General features: G+C 41.3%; 1 protein-coding gene and 1 long non-coding RNA gene across 7 annotated transcripts in view; one reads left to right on the top strand and one right to left on the bottom strand.

Annotated features, from left to right (window-relative positions):
* The window catches only part of FOXJ3 (forkhead box J3), a 130,821-nt gene extending 117,483 nt beyond the window's left edge, over window positions 1-13,338 (bottom strand). For 4 of the 6 annotated variants that reach the window (XM_012531833.3, XM_033421976.2, XM_033421975.2 and 1 more), the window contains exon 1: window positions 13,199-13,338. Coding sequence is in view for 1 of the 6 variants with exons in the window: in XM_049699140.1 (XP_049555097.1) it covers window positions 7,193-7,233 (41 nt within the window). In the remaining 5 variants the exon portion in view is untranslated. Of the gene's footprint in view, window positions 1-7,192; window positions 7,249-13,198 lie in introns of those variants that run through there. The other 2 variants (XM_049699140.1, XM_033421973.2) reach the window with 2 other exon arrangements.
* The window catches only part of LOC125961419 (uncharacterized), a 208,657-nt gene that overhangs the window by 152,359 nt on the left and 33,295 nt on the right, over window positions 1-23,003 (top strand). The gene's annotated exons all lie outside the window — the stretch shown is intronic.

Here is a 23,003-nt window from a genome sequence, read left to right as displayed (position 1 = left end):
CCTCAAAGCAAGTCTACAAACCATGGCCAACTTTATAAGAATCATTTCTATCCAATTCCTGGAAATCCTAATTCAACAGTCTAGAGCAAAACCTAGGAAATCTATTCATTACAAGTATCAGGTGATTCTGATACACAGCTTAATTCAGGAACTATTGGTTTAGGAGAAGGATAGCAGAAAGGTTTCATATCATTTGCCAATTATACTCGATAGGTAGTAGCTGCCTGAAGTGCTACACTGCGAAGGTCATGTCTAAAAACAAGAAATTAGTAGTTTGCCATGGACATGGTGATGGGGAAGTGGCAACATCCAAACCATGTATCTGCCATTATGTGATTCAGACCACTGAATGGGCTTTTTTCTATTTTTAAGGAGGCTTTTGGGGTAAAAGAAGAGACCCAGAACTGGATTATTTACTTTTATTTTATTTATTTTTAATTTTTGGCTGCGTTGGGCCTTCGTTGCTGCATGTGGGCTTTCTCTGGTTGCGGCGAGCAGGGGCTACTCTTCTTTGTGGTGCACAGGCTTCTTATTGCGGTGGCTTCTACTGTTGTGGAGCATAGGCTCTAGGCACGCGGGCTTCAGTAGTTGTGGCTTGCGGGCTTCAGTAGTTGTGGCTCGCGGGCTCTAGAGCGCAGGCTCAATAGTTGTGGCGCACGGGCTTAGTTGCTCCACGGCATGTGGGATCTTCCCGGACCAGGACTCGAACCCGTGTCCCCTGCGTTGGCAGGCAGATTCTTAACCACTGCGTCACCAGGGAAGCCCCTGGATTATTTACTTCTAACTGGCAGAAGCTCTGTCTCTGGAAAGGTAGTAGGCAGGAAGAACAGCCCTACTGGCATATGTGCCAGGACTCTCCAAAAGTTAATTATTAAGCTTTCCAATATTATACAGAAAAAGAAGACAAGATTTTTGCTCTCAAAATATCTATAATCTTGTTTGAGAAATGAAAATTCTACATGACAATATAAATTTGGTCCAAAAAAGGATATTTGTGTCTTGAGAAGTTCCACGTTCCACTAAAGGTGGGAATTAGTGGAGCATTGAGTGCCAGGCCCAAAACAGTATAGTTTGGATTGATTCAAAAGGCAATCAACTGTGGGTTCCTGATCAGGACATGCCTGAAGTAATGTACTAAGAAGATACCACTAGCAGCATTTTCCAGGAAAATATATGGGAGGATATATAATCAAGGCATGACCCATCCGAAGGCAAATAATCTCTTTCGTATTGTTTCTGTATGTACCTGTCTCTGCCACTGGATTGCAGGCCTCCTAGTAGGCCAGGCACATGTCAAATTAACCTTTCTACCTCCCATAATGCCTAGGACATGTTTTGTACATAACAGTCCAAAATGTTTGCTGAATTCCTGTAAATGAAGGAAAACTCTTAGGGCTATTTCAAAAGAAACAGTAACACAACTTGGTATAGAGACAGGACAGGTCAAAGAAGTGGACACAATGAAATTATGCCAAAAAGTAAGGGGGGAACTGTGTTAGGCTAAAAGAGACAACAAACGTAACAACTAGATGTAATGCGTAGACCTTGTCTGAATCCTGATTCAATTAAAAACCGACTGTAAAAAGACACAAATAGTCAAGGACACATTTATTATGAACTGGATATTGTGATAACACTAGTAGGAAATATTGTTAATTTCGTTAGCTACAATAATGGCATATGGTTATGTAAGAAATGTCTATACTTTTTAGAGATGCATACTGATGTTTGTAGGGGTGAAAAGACAATGCCTATGATTTTCTTTAAAACACTTAAGCAAAAGATAGTTGAGGCATATACAGCAAACAGCTTAATAATTATTAAATCTGTAATGGGTATAGAGGGATTCATTATATTTTATCTAGTTTTGAGTATACTCAGCAGTGATGGACTTTTATGTTACTCCAGCATTGTACAACTAATTCTTTTTCTTTTCTTTCTCAGATTTCAGGAAACTTAAGAATCACTAGTACTTCTGAGAAAACAACCTAGACTCAATCAGAAAAAAAATGGGCATTCATGTGTTAGCTCTACTAATAGGAAATCAGAGAATCTACTCAAAGAACTTCTTGTAAATTAATATGAGAACTGAATATGAGCCAAGACAGTGACTCAGCTGCTAAAACGAAAACACAGTCTTAGGGTTCATTAGAAGAACAGTATCCAGATCAACGAGGGTAGCAGTCCCATTCACTCTTCACTGGTTAGCTCACAACTGGAGTATTGTGTTCTGTTTGAGTACCACGTTTTAAGAACACTTATGAGCTAGAATGCTTGCAGGGAGGGAAATCAGCCTAGTGAAGAGTTTAGAAGCCAAATGTCAAGTACAGAATGAAGAAAATGGGTGTGTTTAGCTTGAAGAAAACACTTTCCAGCATTCCCTGTCTCCTCTACCGTAGAGACTCAGTGTAATATTTTCCAGAGCTGTTAACAGGCATTCCATAATCAAGTAAGTTTGAGTCAAGTATTTTTTTTCTCTCTAAGGGACTTATCAAAGTGTTCAATATCCTAAAGCGCTTTATCACTCTTCAAGAAGTTGTTCAGTATTTCCCAAATGTAACCATTCATTCATTCAACAAATATTTACTGAGCACCTATTATTTACGAACACTCCTCCAGGCGCTGAGAATAAACAATGAACATTTTCAATATCCTTGAGGATAGTTTGTCAAACAGCCAGGCTGGGCCTCTTGCTACTCCTCTAACTTGCATTGTTCTTCCTCATCTCTAGGTTTTTGATTATGCAGTCAGCCTAGTCGACCCCATCACTAATCTTAATTCAAACATTATTGTTTCCAAGAAGTTTCCTGATCATCATAAGCAAAACCACTCTTTTCAACAAACCCATGACTTTCTCTGTATCAGTTCTCTGAGAAGAGACTATGCCTCTTAATTACCTTTGGATCTCTCACAATGCCCCGGACCATGTTTTGCATATGTAGGTGCTGACAAAATATTTGCTGAATGAACAATCGCATTCATATATTTAGAGTTATCTTGTCAAAGAAGGCAAACTAGGTGTCTAATGTTCTGCAGAGAAGGACTAGGAAAAAGAGATGAAGTTACAAGCAAATTTTGCCCCAATTAGAGCTAACAACAAACAGGCTACCTTACGGCTATCGGTGACTACAGGTGTTCTAAGAGTAGGCGAATGACTCCTTCTCAAGTGTTTTAGTGGGATATCTCGCTGGCCTGAATAAAAGATTAACTCTTAAGATGTTAGGAACTACTATATATCTATATATTACATATATAGACATACATACATATATATATTAGACAAAAGGTAACTTTTGATACAATGCATCGATGTTAATATTCTTAAAGTAAAGCTCAAATATGAAATATCCTTCCATTTACTAGTACAGTTGATCCTGGAACAACATGGGGGTTTACCCGAGTATAACTTACAGTTGCCCCTCCATATCTGCAGTTCCTCCGCATCGGCAGATTCAAACCATGGACCGTGTAGTACTGTCATAGTCACAATAGAAAAGTATCCTCCTACAAGTGGTCCTGTGCAGTTCAAACCCTTGTTGTTCAAGGATCAACAGTAGAGAGAATAAAAGACAACAAAAGACACTGTCTCCATCCTAGAAGAATCAACACAGGTTTCTTAATTATGCTCCCAAAGCAAATCGGATATAAATATAAACGCCTGGGTCATCTACCTCAGTAAACAACGCTCCTTAGATAAGGCAATTCTCTAGATCAAGGATTTTCAATATTTTGGAGTCAGAAAAATAATTATGAAACCATCAGCTCCTCTTAAAGCCATCTAACCACACCACCAAAAGCATTAAATTCTTCAAACAAGCTAGCCATGCTGCTTTTTAGTTAAAAACTAGAAAAACAGAAAAAATGGGTCTCTCCATATGCCTAGGATCTCTCTTCTGATGTCTCTCCCAAACCAAAAGCTGTAGTCCTTGATGGCAGGGACCCTATCAGTTACTTGTGTCCCCAGCATTTAGTACAGTTCCCAGGACATAACACATGGTGAATAAATGAGCAAATGAATGAGAGAAATTGAGTCCAATGTCCCCGGATGAAAACAAGTACCTTAAAGAATCAATGACAATTTGGTTTTTCTTATTAGAAATCTGCCAAGGAAATTAAAGCAGATGAGTAGGTTCTTAAATCCAGTTTTCACTATAAGTCAGAGTGCTACTTTTAGGTCATTTATTGATAAGTAATTACTATATGTAAACCTAAGTTCCTGGTTGCTTCTGGGGGACTAAAATTAATTTATTGACCACCAGAGCTAAATGACCAATTTCTACAAAGAAAAACCCAAAACACTTAATACACCCACAACCTGACCTATCAGATTATAATCAAATAATTTATCAAACTGATTTATTAACATAACTGCCTAAAAAGCAAAATACTTTGATAGCACCAGTGTTTAAACTACTCTTCAAAAGTGCTACGATTCACATTTTTCCAAATTCTCATTTGAACCATAAAAATCATACATGTTTATTTTTTAAAGACTAGAAAACAGAAGACTATAAAAATGATATATGCTCACTGTAGAGAACTTATAGAAAATATAAACAGGTTCAAAGGTGAAAATAAAGACTACCCAACGTGATGCTTTCTTTCCCAGTCTTTTTTTCTGTGTAGTTATAAGTTCTTTATATACTGTCACTCTTCCTGCCCATCGGCAAAAAACAATATGTTCGCACTATGGCAGTAACCCAAGCACCCTCAATCTCTAAATGTTCCAGATACAATTCCTCATTCTCTATATTTTTATAGATGTATACTTTCATAATAATAAGACCAAATCTGCTATTTAGTAATCCTTAAAAGTTTCCCTTCTGATTCCATCTCCTCACTTCCAGAATTCACAAAGAATGCAAGTTCAAGTAAAAATACATCCAATTACTGGAAATGGACCCAAATTTAACAAAGGAAGAAGCTGCTCTCAACAGTTGTATGTACCCTAGTCTGACATTATCACAAGACAATGCTCCAAGGAGCCCAGGTCCTTTGGGGTTCTTAAACTTTAATTTCTACCTCAGAAATCCAAGCGTGTGCTGCATAAAAACCTTGTCAGCTGGGCTTCCATGGGGGCGCAGTGGTTAAGAATCCGCCTGCCAATGCAGGAGACATGGGTTTGAGCCCTGGTCCGGGAAGATCCCACATGCCACAGAGCAACTAAGCCTGTGCGCCACAACTATGGAGCCTGCGCTCTAAAGCCCATGAGCCACAACTACTGAGCCCACGTGCCACAACTACTGAAACCCGCGTACCTAGAGCCTGTGCTCTACAACAAGAGAAGCCACCAGTGAGAAGCCCGCACACCACAAGGAAGAGCAGCCCCCGCTCACCACAACTAGAGAAAGCCCACGTGCAGCAATCAATCAATGAATAAATAAGAACGCAATGTAAGTTTAAAAAAAAAAACCTTGTCAGCTTTCTACTAAAAAGTACAAGACTAGAGACAGAATGCAGGATCTAGGCTCCTGTCTCTGCTCTATTAAATAACTAAGTGACACTAAGTCAATCTTAGCTTGTATCTCATTTTCTCCATTTATCAACAGGAATACGAATATTATTGCCTTACCTATATCACAGGACTGTTTTTCTAATAGATCAGAGAAAAAGCTTTTCATAAAGTATTATTCAAATTAAGGTGGAAATCTTTCCAACGCACACATGCCCTATAACAGACATAAAACATGACTTCCCTGATACACAAAGACGCCATTTCTGATGGTGATTACTATCTACATATACACGTGAGACAATACCATCAACAGGTCCTTACACAGGGTAGACAAGTAAAGCATGTCACGGATTCACAGACCCAACCACACTAGCAAAAACTGATGCCATATATGGTTTATCTCCTGCCATGACAGTCTGCTCCATCTTCATTCAGAAGAGTCAACCTGCTCCTGACTGCAGCATATTTGACTGTTGTGTCTGTAATTAATTTCCCAAAGTTCTACAGACAAGCCACAGAAACTTTTTAGTTCTTTTTAATAATTTAATAAGCACCCATATACACACCAGCCAAAGTCTAGGATATTAATAACTTCTTTCTACCATACTGCACCCCTCCCAATCCCATCTCTCTGTAAGCAAACAGAATTTGAAATTGTTATTAATGAGTTCTAGCAGTCTTCCTCCCTTCATCCATGCTCTCATAAATCTATGTTTCACAGTAAGGCCAGGTCTCAGCCGTAGAAAAAGCCAATTCCAACTTCTGAAATGTTTAATAAGGTGACACTGGCACCACACTTTACCAATCAATCAGAAGATCAGTCTTATATCCTTGACACCACTATACCACTGGGCAGGACTCCATCTAGGTAGAATTCATTTACACGTTTTAGCTTTGTACTCCAGGTAAAAACTTTAGCTAAAACTAAGTTACTAGATAAAGTCTCCTTCACACACAGGGTCATCCTAGGATAGTCAGTCAAGTCTTCAATGGAATCCATGACATATATATTATTTGAAAATAATGAAAAAATAGCCAATGCTACAGTTTAAATGTTTGTGTCCCTCCAAAATTTGTATGTTGAAATCCTAACCCCCAAAGATGACGATATTAGGACGTGGGGTCTTTGGGAGGTAGTTAGATCATGAGGGCAGAGCCTTCATGAATAGGACTAGCCTCTTATAAAAGATCCAGGAGGGATCCCTTGCCCCTTCCACTATGTGAGGACACAGCAAGAAAGTGCCAATTATGACCCAAGAAGGGGACCCTCACCAGAAGGTGACCATGCTGGCACTTGATCTTAAGACTTTCCAGCCTCCAAAACGATGAGCAATAAATTTCTGTTGTTTATAAGTTACCCAATCTGTGGCATTTTGTTACAGCAGCCCAAACAAAGACAGTCAACATGCCAGGTTTCTAGACTCTCTCTAAACACTTCCACCCAAGGACTTTGCCCATCTCCAAATTGTTAGCATTCAACTCAGAAGAGTTTTCTAGGACTATGTTCTAACAAGTTTCTCTTATTGCATCCCACAACAGACCTGTTGATGGGAAATAAGTCAGACAGAGCAGTGTTAATGTAGGTCTGATTATACCAAAATGAAATCACTTTAGATTTACAGTAAAATTCTTAGAGCAACCAAAGTAGTTTAGTAATTACTAGAAACTAAACTTAATGGTGCCAAAGAGTTCTTATTGAAAATGGTCCTAATTAGCTTATATCATATTCATACTTACCCAGTATTTTCTGTTGTTACAGCATTAAAGTTTGACACCATATATGAGTCTCATTTGCTCTCCATTTGTTGTTTTGTCTCAATTCTACAGAAAAGTAATAACCACTTTGAAAGACATTGCATTCTCAGGTTATCAGCTGATATACCAAGTAAAATAGCAGCCAAGGTACGTAACTACAAAAGATTACTTAAAATAAGTAGAATGCCATTGTTATAAATATAAATACATCGGGTTCCATATAACAAAGCTATTTCCATGTCCCAGCAGATGACTCACAGTAATAATGCTCAGTGGATCTGGTTATAACAAATTCTATTAAATCCAAAATCCTGTATAGCAGATGCCTTTTCCAATTTCAGTATAAGTCAATCTCTTTAACCAAAACACTGTGCTTTGGTTCTTGTTATTTGTGCACTAAAATCCAGTTATGCCAAATAAGACGGTCAAATTTTTTGACCGTTGTTATAAAATGCCTCTGTGGTGTTTTCTGAGTTTTGGGGTGGAGGAGGTAAAGAGTACCTCCATCTAGGACTGAAAGGCTAACTGTTCAAAATGGAAAACAAAGATTCACAGTTAAAGGGAGGCTCAGGAGAGGTTAAAGTAAGCTTCAGCTGTCCTAAGCCAAGGTTTCTGAATAGCGACAATGTGGAAAGCTAATGACTAACAAAGCTGACAGTGAAGAGCACTGAAAATAATGCAGTTTCTGAGTTGAGAGGCTATTAGCAGGGATAAACAGAAAAAAAATGTACCTGGATGCCTACACAACACGTATCTCTGTACACTGAAGTGTTAGATTGATATTTAAAAGAAATGTGGATGCAATGTCAACTTAATTTTGCTGTTTGTTTCCCCAACTACATTCAATATCCAATCTTCATATTCTGGTCATACCCTTACTTGAAATAATACCCTCTATTAATTCATAACACAGTTAACAGTACAGTGATTAAGAGTCACTGAGTTCTGAAAATAGACTGCAGGGGTTCAAATCCTGGTTCTTTCCATCCCTAGCTACATACCCTTAGGCAAGTTACTTAACCTCTCTATGCCTGTATCCTCATCTGTAAATTTTTGATAACAAAAAAACCTACCTTTTAGAGTTGTTGTGAGGATTATATGAATAATAAATGAAAAACAGTTAGAACACTTTCGAGCCCATCCTAAGGCCTCAGAAAATGTTAGCTATTATTATTACCACTACCACTATCACCATCATCACATTAATCCCCAGTAAAGTTCTCAAAGAAAGGCAGAAATATGAAATGACTTATCTAAATCACAAACAAGTGACAGAACGAAGTAAGAAAAAATCTCATTTTATGTCCTGAAGATCAAACATTACAAGTTACTGATTCCCTAAGCAAGGGGATTTTCCAACTCTCTAATTCTCCAGGAATTCACAAGAGGCTCCTTTAAGTTAGAATAGCAGCATAGAGAAGTGGAAAGAGCAATGGGCATGCACTAAGATGATCTAATTGCTCCAACACTGACTTAACTGGGCAATCTTGGGCAAGTCACCTAATCTAAACTTCAAAATTACTCATCTTAAAAAACGCTTTGCCTACATCACAGGGTTGTTGCATGATAAAATAGATAACACATGAGAAAACATATGTAAACCATAAACACACCATATGAATGTTCAAAAGCCATGTCATACTCATCTTTATATCCCCAGTGCCTAGCAGAATGCATAGTAGAGGTTATAATCTAAAAGACAAGCCATGAGAGGGATGGAGTTGGCAGGGTGAAGATTAAAATGAAGATAGGGAGGATTTTTAAAAGAGTAAGAAACCCCAATGTCCATCAACTGATAAGTAGATACTTAAGGTAGTAGAGCCATACAATGGAATATTCAACAATAAAAAGGAATGACATACTGATACATACTACAAAAATGGATAACCCTTGAAACACTATGCTAAGTGAAAAAAGCCAGACACAAAAGACCACATGTTGTATGATTCCATTTATACAAAATGTTCAGAATAGGCAAATCTACAGAGATGGTAAGTACATTAGTGGTTGCCTAGGACTGGGGAATGAGGGGGAAATGGAGAGTGACTGTTAATGGTTACAGACTTTCTCTTTTGGGATGATGATTGTGGTGACGGCTGCACAATTTGGTGAATATACTAAAAATCACTGAACTGTATGTACACTTTAAATGGGTGAATTGTATAGTATGTGAATTATCTCAGTAAAACTGTTTAAAAAAAGAATAAAAAGTGTGAGAGAAAGTATTAAATCACTGGCTTTAGAACACGTTTCTTTTTTTTTTTAAGAAAAAAAGTGAGTTTTCTGATATTTGAGTAGCTTGGACATGTGGACAAGAATGGGACTGGAGGAAGCAATAGGAGAAAATACTAAGAATTACCACACCAGACCACAAAATCTCTACAAAGCCTTCTGCGGAAAGCAAATCTGGCATCTCTTCTTATCCTTCCTTTCAAAATTCTAAGGTTATAAATCACCTCCTGGTTCAATAGTCTTTTCATCATGATGATTGTTTCTGAACTTTGAGACTACATCTGATACTGTCTACCACACTATCCTTCCTATCCTTGGCTTCTGTGGCACTGATGTACTTCCTGGTTCTTCTCAGAATGCTTTACCTATTAGCCTATAATGTCACCCACAGTTCCAAACCTCAAAGTTCTCTCGCCATCATGCTACTAACCTCCCAACACTCATCTACTCACATATTTTTTTTTTACTACCAAATACAGTCCTGGTAAGTGCACAATCTACATTGCATCTCTGTTCATCTTATAGTGATATACTACAGGATTCCTCTATTCAAATCTTATCTTCACTAAGGTTGGGAAGCAGTGGTATGACTCAACCAAAATAATTCCTATATATTTTTTCTTTTGAATAGATCTGTTTTTCTAATTGTTGTGCTTAGATTAATATTAAACTAGCCTGCATTTCCAGAGCAAAACCAGCAAGGAGAAAAGGCTATCGGGAGTTGCAGAAGACTAGCCTTTTATTGAAAACTTGATTGAATACAATCGAAGTGCTGACCATAACCCACCTTAGCTCATTTATCTTCACAGTGATGCTTTCCTAATTTCCTCATCATTATCAGCCATTCTCCCAGGATTCTAGGCTTTAATCTTTTAATGTTTAATTTGCTCTCTTCCCTTGGCACACATTCAATCATCACTAAGTTCAAATTAATTTTTACTCAAACATACATCCTCTTATATATTCTATACACCCTTTCATAGGACAATATAAAGATTAAATGCATAGGCTCAAAGGCAAGACTGCCTGGGTTCAAATCCTGGCTCTGCTGCTTACTCTCTATAGGATTTAGGGCAAGTTACTTAACCTTTCTGTAACTCGGTTTCTTCATAGGAATAATAAGACCTTATTATGAAGATTTTATGAGTTAAATACATGTGAATACCTTAGAACATTGTGCCTGGCATACAGTACTCAATAAATGCTAGCTATTATTTTATTCCAAACATCACCATTTTATCTCAGACTCTCATCATCTTGTTCCTAAAATTCTCCAAGAGCCTTCTAGTCAGTCTTCCTACTCCAGGACATTCAACTAATTATGAAAACCTTCCTCAGGAACAATATGCATCATCTTACTCTCAATCTTTAGAACCCACTGTGGTACCCCATCAAATTAAACCCTATATCCTTAATAAGGTCCTCCACCAATACACACTCACCAAGCCTAAACTCATTTATTCTTATTCACCAATACAGATTCCCTATGCCAGTCAAACTGCTCAATATCTTTTGTACATTGCCACGTCTATGTCTTTGCAAATACCCCTTAACTAAATACATCTCTTGCCCTTTGAAAATTCCAAATTTTCCAAATCTCACTTATACCTTTGACTTTGGCTGCACTGTTATCCCAACCAGGAGCTTGATGTTGCTTGGAATTACGAATGATGCATGTTACATGTTGTTTCCCCAACAGAAGTGTGAAGAGACCACATATTTTATTCCTTGTGTCTCTTCATACAGACCACTTCACACGTAGCACTGTATTTTGCAGAAGTACACAAATGCTGACTTAACTAAATAAATATGCCTCAGAATGTATCAGAACAGCATTCTCTATTTTCCACTGCCCCACCCATACTTACCATGGTGAGGGCGGACAGAATCTGTATTTAAATATTTTTATTTTACATACCTAGAAAGAGAATATACTAACAATTGTACCAGATAAAAGAAAAAACAAACATACACTTAAAGAGAATGCACATGTGAAAAACCAAGAAAAAGTGAGAACTGGCCATTTTGGAATCTAAAAAGTGACTTCAAAATACGAGGATTTTTCATTTCACCAAACTAATGAATCAAAAAGAGCCAAAATAAACATGTCCTGACCCCATCCAAAAAAAAAACCTAATAAAAGCATGAGGAAGACCCCAGCACCTTCAGCAGCACAAAACCAAGAAAATGATTCACCTTAACTCCAAGAACACAAAAAGAAAACAGATATCTAAAAAATTCAATCAAATCTCTAGATACTACCCAAAGAGAAAAACAGAGAGGAGTTATTGCTTTTCTATAAATATCTGCTAAAGTCTAGGAGGAATACAAGGCTTCTCTCACTGCTGCCGTGTCCTGCTCCCAGTTAAGGGAGCAATCTGTGGTCACAAAAGAGCAAAACACAGGAAGATGGAAACCTTAACCTGGAAGAGACATTAAGGAAAGAAACTACTCAAAACACGTTTCAAAAACAGTTTCAAAAACCAGAGAGTGCAATGATACTCAACAGAAAGAGAGGAAAAGTGAAATAAAAGAGCTCCCACGAAATGAGTGACTCAGTGAAACTACCTAGTGCTGCCTTGCAAATAAAGAGCTATGCATGTAACACATCCATGACATGCACGCCTGCTTCACTGGCAAACAAAACAGAAGGAAAAAATAAAGTAAATGTTAGGAAAAGACAAGGAAGATGCCCACCAATCTCTAACTCCCTGGCCAGCCCAACTCAGCTCATTCAGGAATCCAACTAGGAACAACTGAGACGTGGATTGCACAACACAGAAAAGAAAACGCTTCGCCAATCATACACACAAAAAGTAAAATGGAGAAGTGAAAACTATGCACCTCAATGCATCAGCAGCTAAAGCATATTATTCTCTCTTTAGGATTAAATGGTAAAGAAAAGAACAAGAGCTAAAGGAAGAGAAGGAAGATGTCAATGAAACCAAGTCCCCTACTGGTCTCAATTTCAGAGACTACAAGTCTTGTTTCTTCCAGCTGACCAACAGTACGCCTCGGCAAAGCAAAATGACCCTAACACCTTCCACGCCACCCGGAGGAAATCAGAGTAAAAACCACCCCGCTTTAACCTCCCTCCTCACTAGCTGCAAAAATGGAGGGGGGGGGGGGACACCCTACCACGTGGGCAGGATGCAACACACACAGGACAGCAACACGTCCGCATGGAACGGCTGCCTCTGCCCAATGCCGGTAAAGGACACGGCGACAGGATGGGTGGGAACGCAGGCCCCCGCACGGGCCTCCTCACCCCGAAGGGCACCCCCGATGCGCGAGATACTGGCCGCCTCGCCGGCCGAAAAGCACCCCGGAGCTTGAAAGGAAGAAGCTGCATCGTGCCGGGAAAGGAGGCTAGTCCAGGCCAGAGGCAGGTCACGGAAGGAAGACGGCCACTGTCCTCGGACTCTACGCCCCCGGGAACTCAGTCTGGCTCCCCCGGGCCCCGCCTGGGGGAGGGGCGGGAGGTGCGGAGCCGCCGCTTCCCCGCTGAGGAGCAGCAGCAGCTGAGAAGCGCCGCGGGGGAGGGAGCGACACAGCCCTCGCCGCCCGCCAGGCCTCAGCCTGGGCCCGGGCCCCCTGCCCCGCCCCGCCCGCCGCCGGCCCCGCGACGCGACCGCGGCTGTGAGGAGGGAGACGGCGTCTCGAGGAGAGCAGCCCCTACCTCCGTCCCGGGAGATGCCCCGGCCCCGCCTCCTCGCCCGCCGTCCCGGCCCGACCACCCCGGCAGCGGGCGCTCACCTCAGGCTGCGCAGGCCGGTACGGCCCGGCCGAGCCCCCGGCCGCTGTGTGCGTCTCCGCCCCCCGGGAAACGTCCCAACGGTGCCTGGTGCGAGCGGCCGAGGCCCGGAGCAGCGCCGAGAGCGGCGGCGGCAGCGGGAGCAGCCAACATCCGGGGCCGCGCACCCGGAACTACTTCCCAACCCGCTCCCCCTCCCGCCCCCGCCGCCGCCGCCGCCGCCGCCCCCGCCCCCGCCTTCTGCGACGTCGCTGCGCCACCGGCACGGCGTCAGCGGCGTCACGACTCCTCCGCGGTCACAGTCGTGGCAACGCGCTTGTGATCCTTCCGCTGGAACAAGTAGTGCCCTGGGACTCCCGGGGCCTTGGTTCTGTGCTGCGGGTATCAGCCAGCCGCCGGCACCTCCGAGCGACTTGGGGCGGGGGTGATGGCTTGGACCAGGTCTCTGCTCCTCAGAGTGGCGGCCGGGGAGGGAGGGCGGCGGGGGCGGCTCTTTAGTTGAGGACAGCAGGGACCTCTGCCTGGGATCCTGCCCAGGGATTCCAGAGTCCCGTCCTCCGCGGAAATGGCGCCTTGTGACCTCTCCGCTAACCTCCTCCACCTCACCTTAGCGATAGGCACCTTAGCCTCTCCGGAAGACTGGGCACCACGGATTCTACGACCCCCACAAAGGCACCTTGGGCCTTCAGGACACTTCTTCCAGAACGTCACAAGTCCCGGGTTCTAGACCCATCTCTTCCGAGGCCTCTCCCGTACCTAGCCTTGGTTTCCTACTCCTTAAAACAAAGGATTTGTAACTGAAAGACCTTCTGATTCTAAAGCTGCTGCCCAGGTTATGGTCCTTGCTGTCAACAGGTGGAGCGCTTAGAAGGGTAGTTGGGCGACTTGTGAACTTTGGAATTTAATTCTAGTCCGTCTTCACTGATTCTTTCTCTAAAGTATCAGCACTGCAGAGCTTCCCTGTAATTTCACATTTAATTACATTCAGACTTATTACTTGCTGTTGCTTCTTTCGCGTTAGTCACATATAGCACCAAGCATGCTTTTGAACTCATAATAGGTACTCAATATTTGGAAACTCAGATAATTTGTTAGATGAATACTAGGTTGATTGGACGAGATGAAAAGGAGAGGCCTGAGTGAATTGACCTTGGGAACCTCTTTTGATGTAGTCTCATATAGATAGATGAAGACCTCTGGTAAAGAGCTGAGTACCCAATGGCTTCAGCAAACATTGAACACCTGCCATTTACCAAGCATTTCTAGGCACTGAGGATTCAAAGTACTCCTATATTCCTTTTCTACATAAGACTCCAGCAAGATTCTGAATATTAAAAGATTCATTCACTCATTCATCCAACAAATATTTGCTGATCGCTACTAAGGTTGTCAGACACTATTTTAGTGTTTGGGTTGGATCAGTGAATAGAAGAGTGGGGCAGGGTGGAAATACCCTTCCCTCTTAGAGCTATCATCTGAGTATGGAGAGAAAGATGATAAACGTAACAAGAAAAGAATTTGGTGTGATAGAAGGTGTTCAGTGCTATGGGAGAAAAAAATAGACCAGGGTAAGAGGTATGAGGAAAACTGGAGGTAGGGGGGTGGGATTTTTTTTTAACATCAACCATTGCTTCATCAATAATGTGTTCATTTACTTCAACTGAACCATGTGTTAGGTGCTGGGGTTTCAGTGGAGAATAAGCCAACCTTCTGCAGCTAGTAGAGGCCACATGCCAGGTGCTTTCACTTGACCTCTCATTCAGTGCTTTCACCAGGTCCCTAAGGTAGGACTCCTGTGTTCATTTTTACAGCTGATGAAATTGAAGCTGAGAGGGCTAAAAACTTGAGCCGGGACTCAAACCTAATGTCTTCTGAGTCCAACTCCCTTTCCAGCTTCTCCTCAGCTGAGAACACATATTTTTCTGTTTCAGTACACCTCACCTCTTTCGTCAAGTAAACTCATGCATTAATATAGGTGAATGGCCTTAGATCTGCACTGGAGCAAAAGGAAGGAAGAAAGGAAAATATTTAGAGGAAAAGAGGGGGCAGTTATCCAAAAAAATCTAGACTCAGAGCAAAGTAATAGGGGTAGCAAAGAAGACTTAGTGGAAGAGAAATGAAGGTAGATTCATAACAGCTATTCCAATTCCAGTTTTACAGAATGGGATTTTAAATAGAGCCATCAGGCAGAGCCCAATTCATAAGGTGACTTTAATGAGCAACTTGAAAGAGGTGAGGGAGTGAGCCATGCGTTGTATGGGAAAGAGTGTCCCAGGCAGAAGGAACAGCTAGTGGAAAGGCCCTGAAGTGAAAGTATTCCTGGAAGTGTTAAAAATAGTGGAGGCCAGGACAACTGGTGCCGGGTAAGCAAATGAGAGAGGAATAGGAGATAAGGTCAGAGAGTGGGGTCTTGTAGGCCATTGTAAGGATCTTGGCTAAAGAGGAACCACCACAGGGCTTCAAACAGAGGAGTGATATGATCCGATTCGTGCTTTCAAAAGATCACCCTGGCTGTGTGCTAAGAGTAGATGGTGTATGGACATTGGTGGAAGCCAGAGGCTCCATTAGTTAGGTGCAGGATGATGGCTTGGACCAGGCTGGTAGCAGTCAGTAGGATAAATGAGATACAGTCTCTATACTTTAAGAACTCACAGTCTAGCGGGAAGCAAATGGATAATTACAGTACACTGTGATAAGGGAGATAGAAGTGGCCACCCTTGCCAGCTTGCCTGACAGAAGGGTAGAATTTCCCTTTTCTACCGAGTTGCCAAGGGAATTGGAAGTTCCTGGTTCTTTGTTGGGCCACTGGGTGGATCCTTTATAACACAGGTAACACTTGTCTTCTTCTCAGCCCTTTAGGTCTCAAAGCCCACTATCATCTGAGTGGTGCTATAAGCAGAAGGGTACTAAAGGACAGTCTGGGTCATGCATTTAAGGAGATGGGCAAAACTGAGACTATACCTATTTGCCAGAAGAAGAAACTGAGGCCAACAGTCACCAGGTTTTAACCTGAGACTGGGAATCAAGGTTATCAAAGTCCCAAACCAGGAATCTCTCTGAGCCACTTGAGTGGAGTTAGCCGATGATGGAATAAGAGAGTAGAAAGACATTTCTGGATAGCTGCCAGGGGCTTGGGATCAGCAGTCTTTGAGAATGAAAGAATCACAAGCCCCAGAATGTCAAAGGCTGAGGAGTACCCCGCCTCCCACCGCCCCTAAAAAAGTTGTAAGGGCCATAGAAGCAAGGGGGATTCTGGAACAGCGGGGGCGGGGTTGGGGATGGGCAGGAAAAGCTTAAAGCTCAGATTGAGAAGACAGACTTGGGTTCAATCTCACGTTTTACATCTTACTTCCTGTGTGCCTACGTCAAGTTATTTAGTTTCTCTTAGTCTCCATTTCCTGGCCTATTAAATAGGAACTATAATCATAGCTATGTAGCAAAAGAGATCAGGCACAGGCTGCCGTAAAATAAAGGCCGCCAAAGACAATCATCATTATGGACAAGGTCGAGCGTCAGCACAGAAGAGTAGTTCATAGTCTCCGGAGATGAGAGTGGTCTGGGAGGGAGAGTGTGGAGCAGGTGAGCCTGCAAAAGAGACAATGGTATCCAACTCAGGGGACAGATCCTTAAGAGAAATAGATTGCTCAAAGCAATGAGATAGAAGTTTTATTGTTTTGTGTTGTTTGCAATCTTTTCCCAGCCTCGCCTGTATTATAAATTCCCTAAAAGAAACACAGTCCCAAACTGGACTGCGATAGCCCTACAAAACCTTGATTCGGCATTGGCTGTGCATCAGCAGTGGGGTGTTCAACACTTCACATGACCCACAGCCGCCTTTAGACAAATGAGGCTTCACCCGACCCTTTCTCCCTCTTTATTTATGGTAAGAGGAAAGCAGAAAATGAGAAATGAATTTAAAATGAGCCAAGACCTGCAAAGGGGAGAGAGAAAAACATGAGACAGCCCTTCCTATCATTCCCAGCCCTGAAGGAGCCTTCCAAGTTCCCTGGGTATCTTTATATAATACTTGATATTTCATGTATTAGATTTTCTAAAAATACAGAGGCCACTGGGAAGCTCTCAGCACCACTAACTGCTATTTAATGATAACACTTGGGTGTTAGGAGTTGGTCACTCTGCATAGTTAAAAAGCATTCAAGAATCATTTATCAAACAACGACTCTATACCAGGTGTTGGGCTAAACACTAGGGAATCAAAAGGGGATAAATAAATTTCCCACCTTCAATGGGCTCCTAGCCTTCTGGAAAAACAGAGATGTCAAAAGTTAATGCCTGTGTAATTTGTAGAGATTTGTACTTGTGCCATGGGAACAAAAAAAAAAGCAAGGCTTAACTCTGTCAGATTGGATGGGGATGGGGACACCAAAGAAAGCTTCACTCTTAAAGGTAAAGTTAAGGCTAAGTCTGACTAAATAAGTAGGAGTTTGCCATAGAGACAGAAGCAGGCCTGGGAGTAAAGAAAGAAAATTTGGGGTACAGGAGGAAAGCCTGTGCAAAGAGGTTGGGTGGGTATGAGAAAAGTAGAGGCCACAGAAATTACAGTCTTATAAGTGGTCATTAAACACTAGTGGCTGATGAAAAGAACTAACTGATGAATCTAGACTATATCTCTCTACGTAAACCATCCATAAATTGAGTTCCTGCCCTCTAGGAGCTTGGAGTTAACCTCAGATTTTATCAGTAAGGCAAAATGTGATCCTTCCCAAACACTCTACTGCTTAATCATTCTCACAAGAAAGGGGTAACTTAGACTATTTCTCCCCAATAGAAGGCAGAAGCCTAAATTTTTTTCATAGCTCTGGCAATGAATTTGCACTAGTGCACTCATACCACCTACCTCCCCAACACCCCCTCCCATCCATCTTCCTTGTAACTACCTGGCTCAAACCTTGGCTTACCTCCACTCTCAGAATCAACCGAGCTAATTAAAAGCATAATGAAAGACACAACAGCATGGAGGCAGCTGAACAAACATGAACAAATGCATAGATTAAATAAAGTCCTTACATTATGTACAAGCAATGGTGAAGATGAAACTTGGGTGGTGCTGGGAAGAGTGAGTCAGAAGATGTTCAAGTACAGTGGAGCAGAGGAGATCTCCTCTCTTCCTGTGAGTAAGCAGCATCTTTTGGAATCATAGAATGAAAGGAAACTGGTGAGTAGGAAAGAGCAGCCAAGATTTGCAACCTGAAGGATCCTGAAACTCTGGGTACAAACATGGTATTTAAGAAGCAATTATTTGATTTCAAGTTGTGAACTTATTGACCTACTCTGTGCCTAATGGGCTGAATGAGAATGATCAAGAAACCCCAGTGCTGGGTGGAGAGTGGTGGGGAGTGGGTAATATTAATTGAGCGTTTCTTGTGTGATTAGGAACATGATAGACCCTTGGCAAATGTTTTCACTTACTCATTAGAGCAAAACTACGAGGTGGTTGTCCCCATTTTAAAGAAGAGGAAATACAGAAGCTCAGTAGTTTGAGAGTGGTAGAGTGAGAATTTACCCAAGAAAGTTTACCCAAGAAAGGGTAAAGCGACCATATTATTGATCCTAAACATTTCCTGTGTCTCCGGGGGAAGGGAGGGGGTGAGTCGATTTTACTTCCCCAAGTCCCTCGACAGCAGGATTGGTTATGTGATTTGCATTAGTCAGTGAAATGGGAGTGGCTGGATGAGCCACCTCCAGGTGGAAGCTTTGAGTCAAGCTGCAAGGTTTGAGTCAGAGTGCTTCACTATGATTTCCTTTCCTGCTGCCCTGATGACCAGCAACATTCAGAATAGAGACTGATCCATCTGCCTCTGTCCCAGAACAAAGACCATGTGCAGCAAAGCTGACCTGGGAAGGACACACAGCATAAGTGAGAAAAACAACTTTTGGGGCTTCCCTGGTGGTGCAGTGGTTAAGAATCCACCTGCCAATGCAGGGGACATGGGTTCGAGCCTTGGTCCGGAAAGATCCCACATGCCTCAGAGCAACTAAGCCCGTGCGCCACAACTACTGAGCCTGTGCGCCACAACTACTGAAGCCCACACGTCTAGAGCCCATGCTCCGCAGCAAGAGAAGCTACCGCAATGAGAAGCCTGCACACTACAACAAAGAGTAGCACCCGCTCGCCACAACTAGAGAAAGCCCACGTGTAGCAACAAAGACCCAACAATAACAACTTGTGCTGATTGGGCCATTGAAAATTGGGAGTTGCTCTCATAGTGTAACAGCACCTATACTGACTAATGCAGACCCTTACTGATTTTTTTTTTCTTTTGCTTATGCAAATTTCTGGTGTCATCCCCAGGTGAAAGAGGTTGCTTGGGAATTATGAGAAAATATAGGAAATGGGATGGTTGGTGTAATGTAGTGAAAGGCTTTAAAATACAGGATTTGAAATTCAATCCTGATCTGTGGGCTCAGACAAGCCTTTATAAGATAGATTCCATGGACCAAATCATGTCCCAGAGGAAGTTACAAAGAAGGTTAAAATACAGTCCCTGTTCTTCAGGCAAGGCCCATCTCATTCATTTTTAAACCTAGCACCCTACTGGGTACCTGGCACCCACTAGGTACTCAATAAAATTTTTTTAAACTAATGCTAAGGAATGATCTGGAACCATAACTCAGGTCTCCTAACTTCCCAAAAAGGCTCTTCCTGTGTTATGGTATATTGCCCACTTCGGTTAAGGGATCTCAGAGGGAGGGGAAGGCTGTGGTAATATTGTTAGCCAATTTTTATATAATACTTTACAAGTTATATGCACCTCATTTATATGAAATGCCACATAATTGAAAAATAGCTGGAACATCAGGATCTGCAGGGCTGGAACAGAGTAGGCAGTCAGTAAAGGCACACAAATCTCCCTGAGGATATTACAAAGAGTAGAAAACCTTGAAGGAGAGCCCAGGGGACTTGGCAAGGAGAACATTAGCTTGAAGTGCACTGTGGATCAAGTTTTTTAATGTGCCAGATTAAGAGAATATGGAGGTGAAGGTCAAACTCAGGCAAACAAAGGAGCAGGGCCCCAAGGCACCTCCAAACAGTACAGGGCAGTAACTGGAAAACTTTCCATGAAATATCCTTGAAGCAAGCATTGAAATAAGTTCTGCACTGAAGGAGAAAAACCATATGACCATCTCAATAGATGCAGAAAAAGCTTTCGACAAAATTCAACACCCATTTATGATAAAAACCCTGCAGAAAGTAGGCATAGAGGGAACTTACCTCAACATAATAAAAGCCATATATGACAAACCCACAGCCAACATCATTCTCAATGGTGAACAACTGAAACCATTTCCACTAAGATCAGGAACAAGACAAGGTTGCCCATTCTCACTACTATTATTCAACATAGTTTTGAAAGTTTTAGCTGCAGCAATCAGAGAAGAAAAAGAAATAAAAGGAATCCAAATCGGAAAAGAAGAAGTAAAACCATTACTGTTTGCAGATGACATAATACTATACATAGAGAATCCTAAAGATGCTACCAGGAAACTATTAGAGCTAATCAATGAATTTGGTAAAGTAGCAGGATACAAAATTAATGCACAGAAATCTCTTGAATTCCTATACACTAATGATGAAAAATCTGAGAGAGAAATTAAGTAAACACTCCCATTTACCACTGCAGCAAAAAGAGTAAAATACCTAGGAATTAACCTACCTAAGGAGACAAAAGACCTGTATGCAGAAAACTATAAGACACTGATGAAAGAAATTAAAGATGATACAAGCAGATGGAGAGACATACCATGTTCTTGGATTAGAAGAATCAACATTGAGAAAATGACTATACCATCCAAAGCAATCTACAAATTCAATGCAATCCCTATCAAACTACCACTGGCATTTTTCACAGAACTAGAACAAAAAATTCCACAATTTGTATGGAAACACAAAAGACCCCGAATAGCCAAAGCAATCTTGAGAAAGAAAAACGGAGCTGGAGGAATCAGGCTCCCTGATTTCAGACTATACTACAAAGCTACAGTAATCAAGACAGTATGCTACTATCAATGGAACAGGATAAAAAGCCCAGAGATAAACGCATGCACATATGGTCACCTTATTTTTGATAAAGTAGGAAAGAATATACAGTGGAGAAAAGACAGCCTCTTCAATAAGTGGTGCTGGGAAAACTGGACAGCTACATGTAAAAGAATGAAATTAGAACACTCCCTAACACCATACACAAAAATAAACACAGAATGAATCAAAGACCTAAATGTAACACAAGACAATATAAAACTCTTAGAGGAAAACATAGGCAGAGCACTGCATGACATAAATCACAGCAAGGTCCCTTTTGACCCACCACCTAGATAGATGGAAATAAAAACAAAAATAAACAAATGGGACCTAATGAAACTTAAAAGCTTTTGTACAGCAAAGGAAACTATAAACAAGGTGAAAAGACAACCCTCAGAATGGGAGAAAATATTTGCAAATGAAGCAACTGACAAAGGATTAATCTCCAAAATTTACAAGCAGCTCATGCAGCTCAATATCAAAAAAGCAAACAAACCAATCCAAAAATGGGCAGAAGACCTAAAGAGACATTTCTCCAAAGAAGACATACAGATTGCCAACAAACACATGAAAGAATGCTCAACATCACTAATCATTAGAGAAACGCAAATCAAAACTACAATGAGGTATCACTTCACACCAGTCAGAATGGCCATCATCAAAAAATCTACAAACAATAAATGCTGGAGAGGGTGTGGAGAAAAGGGAACCCTCTTGCACTGTTGGTGGGAATGTAAATTGATACAGCCATTATGGAGAACAGTATGGAGGTTCCTCAAAAAACTAAAAATAGAACTACCATACGACCCAGCAATCCCACTACTGGGCATATACCCTGAGAAAACCATAATTCAAAAAGAGTCATGTACCAAAATGTTCACTGCAGCTCTATTTACAATAGCCAGGACATGGAAGTAACCTAAGTGTCCATCAACAGATGAATGGATAAAGAAGATGTGGCACATATATAAAATGGAATATTACTCAGCCATATAAAGAAATGAAATTGAGTTATTTGTAGTGAGGTGGATGGACTTAGAATCTGTCATACAGAGTGAAGTAAGTCAGAAAGAGAAAAATAAATACCATATGCTAACATATATATATGGAATCTAAAAAAAAAAAGGTCATGAAGAACCTAGGGGCATGATGGGAATAAAGATGCAGACCTACTAGAGAATGGACTTCAGGATACGGGTAGGGGGAAGGGTAAGGTGGGACGAAGTGAGAGAGTGGCATGGACGTATATATACTACCAAATGTAAAATAGATAGCTAGTGGGAAGCAGCACAGACACAGGGAGATCAGCTCAGTGCTTTGTAACCACCTAGAGGGGTGGATAGGGATGGTGGGAGAGAGACGCAAGAGGGAGGAGATATGGGGATATATGTATATGTATAGCTGATTCACTTTGTTATAAAGCAGAAACTAACACACCACTGTAAAACAATTATACTCCAATAAAGATGTTTTTAAAAAAAAGAAGAAAGAAAAAAGTCCTGCAAATGAATTAGGACTGCCCAAATTTGTAAATCAATGTTTCAAAACCAGGAAGAGATTCACCTGTTATTACCACTCACTCAAACAGTTAAGATACTGCAAATATGACATGCAGCTAATTCCAAAGTATAACAACGCTAGGCATAATTAGTATATTTAAAGGGCTAACATAAAGCACAGAAATGAAGAGTGATCCAGTGAACCCATTAGGGTTAACCTTGATATGTTAACCAAACTGAATAAGATGTGCAAAACAATCATTTTTT

This window comes from Orcinus orca, chromosome 1, assembly GCF_937001465.1.
Source record: "Orcinus orca chromosome 1, mOrcOrc1.1, whole genome shotgun sequence".
Taxonomy (NCBI): Eukaryota; Metazoa; Chordata; class Mammalia; order Artiodactyla; family Delphinidae; genus Orcinus; species Orcinus orca.
This window is presented reverse-complemented; position numbering and strand designations above follow the sequence as displayed.